The sequence below is a fragment of the Drosophila takahashii genome, chromosome 3R (genome assembly GCF_030179915.1).
Source record: "Drosophila takahashii strain IR98-3 E-12201 chromosome 3R, DtakHiC1v2, whole genome shotgun sequence".
Lineage (NCBI taxonomy): Eukaryota > Metazoa > Arthropoda > Insecta > Diptera > Drosophilidae > Drosophila > Drosophila takahashii.
This window is the reverse complement of record NC_091681.1, coordinates 39,025,188-39,036,058: the sequence shown is the minus strand read 5'-3', so window position 1 is coordinate 39,036,058 and position 10,871 is coordinate 39,025,188. Positions and strand designations below refer to the sequence as shown.

At 38.0% G+C, this 10,871-nt stretch overlaps 3 protein-coding genes across 3 annotated transcripts; 1 reads left to right on the top strand and 2 right to left on the bottom strand.

Annotated features, from left to right (window-relative positions):
• Positions 1–4,640: 4,640 nt before the first annotated feature.
• Positions 4,641–6,098, bottom strand: LOC108057055 (lipase 3). The gene is made up of 3 exons (XM_017141132.3): positions 5,955–6,098; positions 5,166–5,891; positions 4,641–5,104 (listed from the first exon to the last, which is right to left on the bottom strand). The coding sequence occupies exons 1-3, from the start codon at positions 6,096–6,098 to the stop codon at positions 4,709–4,711; spliced, it is 1,266 nt and encodes a 421-aa protein (XP_016996621.3). The 3' UTR covers positions 4,641–4,708.
• A 599-nt stretch (positions 6,099–6,697) lies between these two features.
• On the bottom strand, positions 6,698–8,434 carry LOC108057059 (lipase 3). Its single transcript, XM_017141138.3, has 3 exons — positions 8,264–8,434; positions 7,478–8,206; positions 6,698–7,422 (listed from the first exon to the last, which is right to left on the bottom strand). The coding sequence occupies exons 1-3, from the start codon at positions 8,432–8,434 to the stop codon at positions 7,036–7,038; spliced, it is 1,287 nt and encodes a 428-aa protein (XP_016996627.3). The 3' UTR covers positions 6,698–7,035.
• Positions 8,435–8,921: 487 nt separating this feature from the next.
• LOC108057061 (lipase 3-like) lies at positions 8,922–10,333 on the top strand. The gene is made up of 3 exons (XM_070216605.1): positions 8,922–9,086; positions 9,145–9,870; positions 9,929–10,333. The coding sequence occupies exons 1-3, from the start codon at positions 8,922–8,924 to the stop codon at positions 10,331–10,333; spliced, it is 1,296 nt and encodes a 431-aa protein (XP_070072706.1).
• The last annotated feature ends 538 nt before the right edge of the window (positions 10,334–10,871 follow it).

Sequence of the window (10,871 nt, the reverse complement as noted above, 5' to 3'; positions counted from 1 at the left end):
ACGAAGTGGTCCATTTTTCATATGCTTGTCGTCAAAAACAACTAGTCCATTTGCTACTAGTTTTGCACTAGTGACTGTTAACCAATTTATAGTTACAGCTGTTAAACTACACTGAAAAAAATATTTTCACGAAAAAACTCAAAATTAATCTCTAAACCAACAAGTGATTGAATTTCACTAGTACTTGACGATGCCAAACTTGATGCTCTCCTAATTTAGTATCCAATCAATAGTCGCGGTCCTTAGAGAATTTCTGATAATTATTATGTAATCAAATACAGTAAATGATAATTAAATGGAATTAAAACAAACTTACTTTTTTTGAGGCAAGTCGCCCTCTCTAGGACTTGAACCCGGGACCTTTGGATTTGTAGGCACACTAACTGATTGAGCCATACACGCATCACATTTTGTAATGCCCTAACAAGGTTTATGAATTTTAGTGTGACATAATTCATAAACAGTGATTTTTCACATATATGGGACGTTCCATTTCAACCCGGCCACCCCACTTTTTTATTTTTTTTGTATGTGGACAGTACCACATTGATTGCAAAGCCACTTGCTTCCAATAGTTTACCTCATACCTATTTTGTCAATGTTACCACTCTTTCGCCGTATAATCGCGTTGAAAAGAAAACACAAATTCATTTTTATCCTACGAACGGAAGAAACAATTGGCATGGTTCAAAAGCAGAAAAATCTGTCTTTCCATAGCCGATTACGAGAAAACAAATAGATTTTATTAGACCGTAGATGACCAAGCTATAGCGTTTTTAAAGTCTGAAAGTAGGATTTCGTCCAAAGGGCCAGTCTGCAAAAATACCATTATATTTTTCTCAGAAAGCCCCATATTTAACGGATTTTATGCCACTGGTTTCAAAGTGGGATCTCTCTTGAGGAATTAGCTATGAATTCTTTTCATTAATTTGTTAATTTTTTCCAAAGCATATACGATTATTTTATATTACTTATTAGTTTTTTCTGACAGTTAACTACTACAAAAACGTACAAAAGAATTCATAGCTAATTCCTCAAGAGAGATCCCACTTTGAAACAAGTGGCATAAAATCCGTTAAATATGGGGCTTTCTGAGAAAAATATAATGGTATTTTTGCAGACTGGCCCTTTGGACGAAATCCTACTTTTTGACTTTAAAAACGCTATCGCTTGGTCATCTGCGGTCTAATAAAATCTATTTTTTTTCTCGTAATCGGCTATGGAAAGACAGATTTTTCTGCTTTTGAACCATGCCAATTGTTTCTTCCGTTCGCAGGATAAAAATGATTTTGTGTTTTCTTTTCAACGCGATTATACGGCGAAAGAGTGGTAACATTGACAAAATAGGTATGAGGTAAACTATTGGAAGCAAGTGGCTTTGCAATCAATGTGGTACTGTCCACATACAAAAAAAAAAAAAGTGGGGTGGCCGGGTTGACATGGAACGTCCCATATATTGCCTCGGACAGATTAAACAAAGTTTAAAATAAAACTAAAGCATCACCTAGCAAACAAAAAACAAAAAAAAATGTACAGAGACTGGGGATTGAACCGAGGACCTCGAGTGTTTGATTTGTTTATTGTTAAATTTCCCAAGACATTTACCCTCTAGGCTATATTTTTGGATCATATGTGTTTCATTTGCAACTAGTTAAATTCCAGTTGCCTTTTAACTAGACCCTAACATGTATTTGTTCTACCAGTTAAATATTTTTAAGGTTTTTTTTGTCAGAAAGGTACTAGTCCGAGGCAAGTTTATTTTTTACTAGTTTTGTATTAATCATTTTTTCGACTAGCACAAATTTTCTAGACCCTGTGTAGTCCAAATGCATTCAGACAAATTCCGGTTGCTTTATATTAGTTATTTAACTTGTTGTTTTTCAGACTAGTTCGCATTTTTCCTGCAGGGTAGTTAAAGTTTAACCTAATAAAACCTGACTCAGTGTCAAAAAACATGAAGGTTGTACTTGCTGTTTTATTGGATTTAATGCACATTAATAGGAGCACAATGGCTATGATATCATCTCTGGAATTGTGCACGAATTATGTTAGCTCCAAATACTCAACTGCACTTGCACACAGAAGCTTCCCTTTCAGTCCAAATATATATGTTACAAGGTATTATATATATTTATAGCATAACTAGCCAGCACACACCAACTAATTGATTTTTGACAATCAATTACGGCAATTACTTACGTCTGCTGCAGGGTCGAATGGTGGAGGTAAACTCAATTTGTGGAAACCTACAAAACGCACACAACGTGACTTTGGCTTTTCGGTAATCTTTTACTGAGCTAATCCCTTGTAAGCAAGGATAGCCTTCAAATGGTTAAAGGAGCTGCTGCTGGAGGAGCTCTCTATTATTTTATGAGCAAGAAGACCAATTTAAAACATGATATAAATAGGCACACTTAAGGAAATTTGGTTAGTGATTTGTAGAGTTATAATATAACTATTTTTTTTAACATAAACATATAATAAACATGATATAATTTTTTATCATTGCAAAATGCTCTCCAAATAGAAATTTTCCATTCCAAAGTTGCCCTGTTCTATAAATATTTTTATTCACACTTGTTAATCAAAATTAAACAGAAGAAAAGTAGACCAATGGATAATTTTAATGTGCTTTAATCAGACCTCTTATCAGTATAATATAATAGAACCCAATGAGAAATTCCATTCCTAAGTATTTTTGCTTTATAAATAGTTTTAATCGGCCCCCTGAGATACCAGATGAAAATCCAATTGTAAACAATAGAATATTACACCACATAAAAAACCCATGATGAACAATGTAACAATAGTCATAAAGCCAGAGATAAAATCATATTTAAATTCATAAGCGTGTGTAACGTCCTTATGCGCGGAATTAAAGAGCTGAACTAAACCATAGATAGCGGCCAACCGCAATATAAAACCCGGCCACTGTAAATATGGCGCCGGAAAAAAACAGAAAAAATAAGCTCAACAAAGTGCTACAAAATTTAATTATTGTTTTGCGCCGGGCAAAATAAAAAGCAGGCGAAAATGAAAAACTGAGTTTAGGGAGCACCAGCAACAGCAGCAGCATCACTTGACCCTTTCGGTTGGGCTTAATTTGTCTGGTAGCCGCAACTGTTTTGGCCTTATGACTTGGCGCCAAAAAATAAAAGCTTACCTTCGGGGGAAGCCCATTCGCCCACTCACCTTTCAAAAAACCCTCTTCCTTCAGCCAGTCGAATGTTTGTGCAGTTAGTGTTTGGAATTTTTTCCATTTCCGTCTGCAACTGCAGCTCCATTTGCTCAAAGCGAACTGTAGTTGCCTTGACTTTGGCTCAATTTTAGTTTTTCTTGTGTGCTTTCGCTTTTTATACAGGGTATTTTGATGAAACAAAAAGTATATTGAATTTATAAAAATGTAAAAATGATAATTGGCTTGGCATTTTTTTTAAAGGAAGATTTATCTTGCTTAGTATTTATTTAACATTTTGTATAATGATAAATCTTATAAAAATTAATAATTTTATGAATTTTTAATTCTATTTTTAAATAGTTTATAACTTATACCTTAAAACTAAATTTGATAATTTGAAAATGTTTTCTTTTTAATAATACCCCTTTTCTTAATTACTGGGTACCTTTAAGTCGCATACCTTTCCTTTATATTTTTTATAGTTTTTGTGTGTATTTTGTGTTGTGCACACTTGAGCCAATTTAACGCTTCCGTGTGTTTTTTACTTGCCACGCCTCGTTGACTGTGCTGGAAAACTTTTTGCCCCGGAGGTTCTGGAGAAGGGAAAAAATCATTAAATTTCTACCTAAAAACCGAAAACACAATCCCTAAATTAGCCGGCTGCCATGAACACTTCAATTAATCCAGTTAAGTAATCGCAGGCGTTTTTCTTTGCCGCCAGCTAAACTATTCAGTGCCATTGATTACTGGGCCCACAAATTAGGAGCAATTAAATCAAATCCGGATTGCACTGGGGCATTCATTCATTCGTGCCCACGCAAATGGTGGCCTTGAACTTGCAAACATCTTTGGCCAACATCCATTAGCCAAAACAGAAAAGCCAGACTCTGTTCTAATATCTTACTCTGCCATTTCTTTTTTTTACGTATCCAACCGGGGGCATTTATGCTCAGCAAATCGACTTTGGCCCTTTGGGGAGTTGCCAAGATGATGCCAAGAACCATGAAATGGGAATGAAAAGCTTGAATATGCATTATTCTTTCAGCCGGCCGGCCATCAACTGGCAATCAGAAGTTGCTCGAGTGGAAAAATCAAATGTATTTCGCTGTCCAAATGTGTGAAGTGGGCGGCAGGGGGCTGAAAAGTGGCTGTGGTTACAAGGAAAAGCGTCTGAAAAGTTGCCTATCTACAAACTAAAGTTCGCTAAGTGTTTAAGTAAATATCTTATCGTTATTTAAACATATGCTTCGGGTCAAGTATTTTTCCTGTCTAGATTAGGCAATGGGAAAAGTTATAGGTGCAATCATATAACCAAAATATAAAGAAACAAGCTATATTTTAAAAAGTTTTTCATAACTACAACAGAAAAATTCCAAAGTAATCACCTAAATATATTTTTTCATATAAAATTTAAAATAAATTATTTTTTTTTCTGTGTAAATAACAAATGTAGGTAGCTTATCGCTTAACTTAAAAATAAATCCGATTATCACAAGCATAAAGTGGCTCTGAGATTAAGAAACCTATCAATCACGTTCCGCTGTTCTTCTGCTCATATTCCTCCATAATGGCAATTACTGGCTCGTTGACATATTTACGGACCTCCCAGTTGAGGGCGAAATCACCATGATTCCACTCCGGATCAGTCATGCGATGCATCACCTTATTCGGCAATCTTTTGGCTATTTCCTCAACATCCTCCACGGCGGCCAAGTCATCACTATCTGCATACCACAAGTGAACCAGGGAATTTATCAGCTCCACCGGATATTCTGGAGGTTCCTCGGATCCGTAGACCTGCAGATTCTTTTTGGTTCCATGATCATATTGGCGGAAGTAACCAGATTGTTGTTCCTGGAGATAGTGCAACATTTGATCCGTGGAACAGCCCGCAGGATGGGTGGCCATAGCTTCCGGCATGGCAGTCTAATTAAAGAATATATTATTCAATAATCTATTAAAATTAACTTTTCAATAGCAAACTTACCATATTCACACGACCTCCGGAATAAAGACTCTTCATGGCACCTTCACAAACCGGTCGCAGTAAGAAATCCGGCTGGCAGATATTGAAAAACAAGGCCACGAGGAACTCATTGTGAGGCACAAACTCCTGGGAGCCAAAAAGAATCGAATAGGCATTCCTATGGCCCAAATAGGGACCCAAGTAGCGCACCAAAGGGCTGGACAAATTCTTCATAATAGCCACCGGGGCAAAGAGGTGAGCGGTTTTAATCTTATAGTTGTAGGCGGGAATCGAGGACATCAGGGCAAAAAATACCGTGGTACCCTGCGAGTGACCCACATAGTGAATGGCATCCTGACCCTCACCATTTTCGGTCCTCAATGCATAATCAATAATGGCTGAGATATCGTAAACGGCGATCTCATGCCAACTAAATTGCCAGAAAAGTGGAAGATCCGTGGAGAGCGTAGTGTGATTTCTGGAATATGAAGTACCTCGAGCATTGCCCATCCACACATCATATCCCGTATCCGCCAGCAAATAAGGCAGACTATCATTGGGTCCTTGCAAAATCCAGGCATCCGAACAGCTAGTTAGTCCATGTTGAAGCAGGACAATGGGTCGCTTTTTGTTTTGGTTCTGCAACTTGTGAGAGTAGGGAATACGGAATACTCCCAGGATGTAACCATCTTCGGTGACGATATGATGATGTTCCGAAGGATATCCATGCGCAGCAGTGCGATCAGCCTAAGAAATAATCATGATTATAATAAAACTATAAATATAAATTACAAATCACATTGAACTTACCGTAGTTGCTTTACCCTTGAGACTAACATGGGCCTCAGGATTATCGTAGAGTTTGTAGAAATCAATGGTACTTTCTATGGCAGCCGAATAAACTCCCACCGACAAAACTGCCAGGATAAGTAAACTACCCGTAAATCGCTTCATTATACTTATGTTTCCGATGGTCCGATGCCAACTGACTGCTGGCAAACACATGACTTTCGGCTTTTGTAGAGGTCCCCGGGTGGTTTAGCTTCAAGTAGCTCTTACTATCGGTGATTTGATTATATATATTTAGACTGTCAAGATAATTCATAAACCATAGAAGGCGCTAATCTAAAAGTTATAAATTTAGGATTAAAGAGGTGGGTAGATACTATTAACCGTCTACTTAAAAAAAGGTAGGTTAAAAAAAAAATAAAAAAATATAACGCACATTAAATTCTATAAAACGAATGTATGGGCTACCAAATAATCATTATTTCTAAACGAAAATTTTTGGAAATTATAATAAAACTGCCAACTAATAAATATTTCTGGATAAAATCAATAAAATTTCCAAAAACCATTATCATTCCATATTTTAATGTATATATATTTTTGTATCTTTTCAAAAATCATTCAATTATAATAGTCATAAGACCAAAGAATATTATAGGTAAATGATTTTTAAAAAAACAAAAAAACCCGATTTTTATCAGTCCCTGATAAAAGTCAAACCCGTCACTTGGCGTGCTTCCATAATCTTACCAACTTATCGCATACTTCAGCTACTTGAATACATTTTTGATAATCTAAAAAAGAAATGTACCCCCATCAAGTGCTTTAGCTTATCAAGCCATTTATAGATTTAAAGAGCAGTAGTCGTATATTTTACGAGCCCTACTTGTAAATGGGAAAAATGCTTTGTGATAACAAAAGTCGGCTTAGATCTATTGAGTATAATATACACTTGGAGGAAGTAAATGTCGAGTATGAAGTGCAAATCTGATGAGGTGAGAGTACTTAACAAAGTCTAAGCTGCATCCGTTAATGATTAGATATGAATATAAAAATGTGAATTAAATATAAAGAAGTAAGACTACAGATTTGGAGTTTTTTCCTAAGACTTTGCCTCGTACTTGTTCATGATGTCTATTATAGGCTCATTGATCAACTGGCGCACCTCCCAGTTGGTAACGAAATCCATATGATCCCACAGTGGATCCTCCATATGATGCATCACCTTGTTGGGCAGTGTTTCCGCCACTCTTAAAACATCTTCCACCGCTGACATTTCGTCGTTGTCCCCATACCACAGATGCATCTCACTTGTAATGAGTTCAGTGGGATAATCGGTAGGGGTTTCGGTTCCATATACCTTCAGATTCTTCTTGGTTCCGAAATCAAACTGACGGAAATGTCCCGATTGATGCTCCTGCATGTAGTGCAGGATTTGATCCGTTGAAAGTCCAGCGGGCGACACACCAGATATCACGGAATCAGCAGTCTTTAGAAAATATATTAAATTAATAAAAATAGAAAAACATATTGTTTAAACTTACGGTATTTTTTCTTCCTAGCTCAATAACAGTCGTTTCCTCACTGCTGCTGCAAAAGCTGGAAACAATCGAATTCGGAAGACAAACACTGTACATTAGAGCCAGGACAAAGTCGTTGTAAGGTAAAAACTCCTGAGAGCAGAAAAGCGTAGAATAGACGTTGTGGAAGCCCAAATAAGGAGACAAGGTATTGACCATAAAGTCATCCATGTGATCCATAAATGCCACTGGAGCCAGCATATGAGCCGTTTTGATTTTCTGGTTATATTCCGGCCTCGAGGACATCAGGACAAAAAATACGGTGGTTCCCTGTGAGTGACCCACATAATGGATTCCCTCCTGACCCTGTCCATTCTCCGTGGCCAAGGTGTAATCAATAACAGCGGCAATGTCAAAGTATCCAATCTCGTGCCAACTGAAGCGCCAAAAGTCAGGATGACTTGTGGAGCGGGTCGTGTGATTTCTGGAGTATCTGTTTCCACGAGCATTGCCCAACCAAACATCGTATCCAGCATCGGAAAGCAGGAAAGCAAGGCCATCATTGGGTCCCATACTTGTCCAAAAATCAGAACTAGCAAACAGGCCGTGCTGTATAAAAACAATAGGTCTCTTTTCATCCTGGTTCTGTAGGTTGTGAGAGTAGGGAATCCGGAAGAGACTGACTATATAGCCATCTTCAGTGGTCACATAATGTCGCTCCACTGGATAACCATGAGCTCCAACGAATTGAATCTGTAGAAGGGATATCCTTAAGATATATCCTTAAAATAATGTAATCCTTCGAGTTACCGTATCGGGACCGTCGGTCAAGGACAAGTGTGCATCGGGATTATTAAAAAGTTCATAGAAATCAGGGACCTCTGCAGGATCCACTTCGTCAGAAAGAGAAGCACCTTGGACAATTATCACCAGGGAAATGGCCACCAAGGCAGCAAAGACAGCGAAGTGAGATCTATACATTTCGCCACTAAACTAATGCGAAATTTCAGAACGCCACTCCCTTATAAAGACTTTCAACGGGCACTCGAGTAAAGTACTCATTTTGATAGTAGAGCCAATTAAATGGGCATAAACTCAAGTGGTCGAAATATCATAAACTTTTTCACATACAAACACCTGGGTATATTTGCACTACAACTAGAACCTATGTTTCCCTACGGATATTGCACAGTTTGGATTTTCCACCGAATTTCCAACAAGACCTATTCGATTAAATGGGTTTATTTCCATTTTTTATGGTGGTTTGCGATGGTTTGCGGGTTTCTTTGATAAAGGGATCGTTAAATAGGTATAATTTCGCTACTACTTGTAGTAATAGGTTTAAGTGAGAGTGAAATTGTATTTTATGCCCACACTTTAGCTAATGAGCTTTTAATTGGATCATTCCGATAATCGATTCTTTATAAGGAGCAGGTTCTCCCCATTTTTGCAGTAGTTCGGTTTCAAAATGTCGAGATCTCACATATGTGTGGCCTTTGTGGCAATTTTTCTGGTGACAATTGTCCAAAGTGCTCCTCTTTCTAACGAAGTGGATCCTTCGGAAGTTCCTAACTTTTATGAACTTTTCAATAATCCCGATGCTCATTTATCTCTAACCAATGCTCCAGATACGGTAAGATGAGAGATATCTAGTATTTTTGGAAATATAATATCTCAAACTCCATTTACAGATTTATTTCATTGAAGAACATGGCTATCCAGCGGAGCGTCATTATGTGACCACTGAAGATGGCTATATAATCAGTCTCTTCCGGATTCCCTACTCTCACAACCTGAAGAACCAGGATGAAAAGAGACCAATTGCCTTTATACAGCATGGTCTCTTCGGCAGCTCCGATGTTTGGCCAAGTTTGGGACCGGATGATGCTCTTCCTTTCCTGCTTTCCGATGCTGGCTATGATGTTTGGATGGGCAATGCCCGGGGAAACAGATACTCCAGAAATCACACGTCCCTCTCCACAAATCACCCGAACTTTTGGCGCTTCAGTTGGCATGAGATTGCCTATTTCGACATTGCCGCTGCCATCGACTACACTTTGTCCACGGAGAATGGAAAGGATCAGGAGGGAATCCACTATGTGGGTCACTCGCAGGGCACCACCGTCTTATTTGTCCTCATGTCATCGCGGCCTGAATATAATAAGAAGGTTAAGACTGCTCATATGCTGGCTCCGGTGGCCTTTATGGATAACATGGAAGACGGCATGGTCAATTCCCTGTCACCTTACCTGGGCTTCCACAACGTCTATTCCACGCTTTTCTGCTCTCAGGAGTTTTTACCCTACAATGACTTTGTCCTGGCTCTAATGTACAGTGTTTGTCTTCCAAACTCGATTGTTTCCAGCTTTTGCAGCAGCGAGGAATCCACTGTTGTTGAGCAAGGCAGAACTAATTCGGTAGGTTTTTGTAAAATATCTTCTTATTTATTATTATTAATTTTATATTTTCCCTAAGACTGCAAACTCTGTGATATCAGGAGCAATGCCCGCTGGTGTCTCCACGGATCAGATCATCCACTACATGCAGGAGTTTCAATCGGGACATTTCCGTCAGTTTGATTTCGGAACCAAAAAGAATCTGAAAGTTTATGGAACCGAAGCACCACCCGATTATCCCACTGAACTGATAACAACTGAAATGCATCTTTGGTATTCGGACAATGATGAAATGGCTGCCGTGGAAGATGTTCTCCGAGTGGCTGAAACGCTACCCAACAAGGTGATGCATCATATGGAGGATCCACTGTGGGATCATGGTGATTTTGCCAACAATTGGGAAGTACGTTATTATATCAACGATCCGATTATTGCCATCATGAACGAGTACGAGACTAGAGCAGAGTCCAACTCTAACAAATAGTTATATTATAAAAATGTATTATTATGTAAATACGAACCAAAATCCAGCCATATCTTATCATTAACGGATGCAGCTTAGACATCCAGAAGTAGACTCACTTCACTGTATAGAAGGGTCTATCAGATTTGCACTTCACACTCGACATTTATTCCATCCATATTCATTAGATCTTAGCCGACTTTTGTAATCAAAAAGCAATTTTCCCATATATAAGTAGAGGTCATAAAATATACAACTACACCTCGTTAAATCTATAAATGGCTTAATAGTCGATGGGGGTAAATTCTTCAGTTAGATTACCGAAACTGTTTTCAAGTGCCTTAAATGGGCGATAAGTTAAGGTGACACGATTAGTTTTTTGAATTGGCTCGTTTCTTTTCGGAAACGTCAATTAATTTATGACACACGAACTTATGAGTTGAGCATGAGTGAAAAAAGGGGGCAAAACCTACATAAATGATTAACCGAGATTTAACGTGGTTACAGATTAGAAACTAGTACATTTCTCAGTAAAATAAATGCAGTTTTTATTTTCAAT

Excerpts from the sequence above, each read along its gene's own strand:
- LOC108057055 (XM_017141132.3), bottom strand. The coding sequence starts at position 6,098 with ATGAAGCGATTTACGGGTAGTTTACTTATCCTGGCAGTTTTGTCGGTG. Across the intron at positions 5,892-5,954 it reads TCAAGGGTAAAGCAACTACG|GCTGATCGCACTGCTGCGCA; the intron begins GTAAGTTCAATG and ends ATTATTTCTTAG. Across the intron at positions 5,105-5,165 it reads CCGGAGGTCGTGTGAATATG|ACTGCCATGCCGGAAGCTAT; the intron begins GTAAGTTTGCTA and ends TTCTTTAATTAG.
- LOC108057061 (XM_070216605.1), top strand. The coding sequence starts at position 8,922 with ATGTCGAGATCTCACATATGTGTGGCCTTTGTGGCAATTTTTCTGGTG. Across the intron at positions 9,087-9,144 it reads TAACCAATGCTCCAGATACG|ATTTATTTCATTGAAGAACA; the intron begins GTAAGATGAGAG and ends CTCCATTTACAG. Across the intron at positions 9,871-9,928 it reads AGCAAGGCAGAACTAATTCG|ACTGCAAACTCTGTGATATC; the intron begins GTAGGTTTTTGT and ends ATTTTCCCTAAG.
- LOC108057059 (XM_017141138.3), bottom strand. The coding sequence starts at position 8,434 with ATGTATAGATCTCACTTCGCTGTCTTTGCTGCCTTGGTGGCCATTTCC. Across the intron at positions 8,207-8,263 it reads TGACCGACGGTCCCGATACG|ATTCAATTCGTTGGAGCTCA; the intron begins GTAACTCGAAGG and ends TCCCTTCTACAG. Across the intron at positions 7,423-7,477 it reads AGCTAGGAAGAAAAAATACC|ACTGCTGATTCCGTGATATC; the intron begins GTAAGTTTAAAC and ends TATTTTCTAAAG.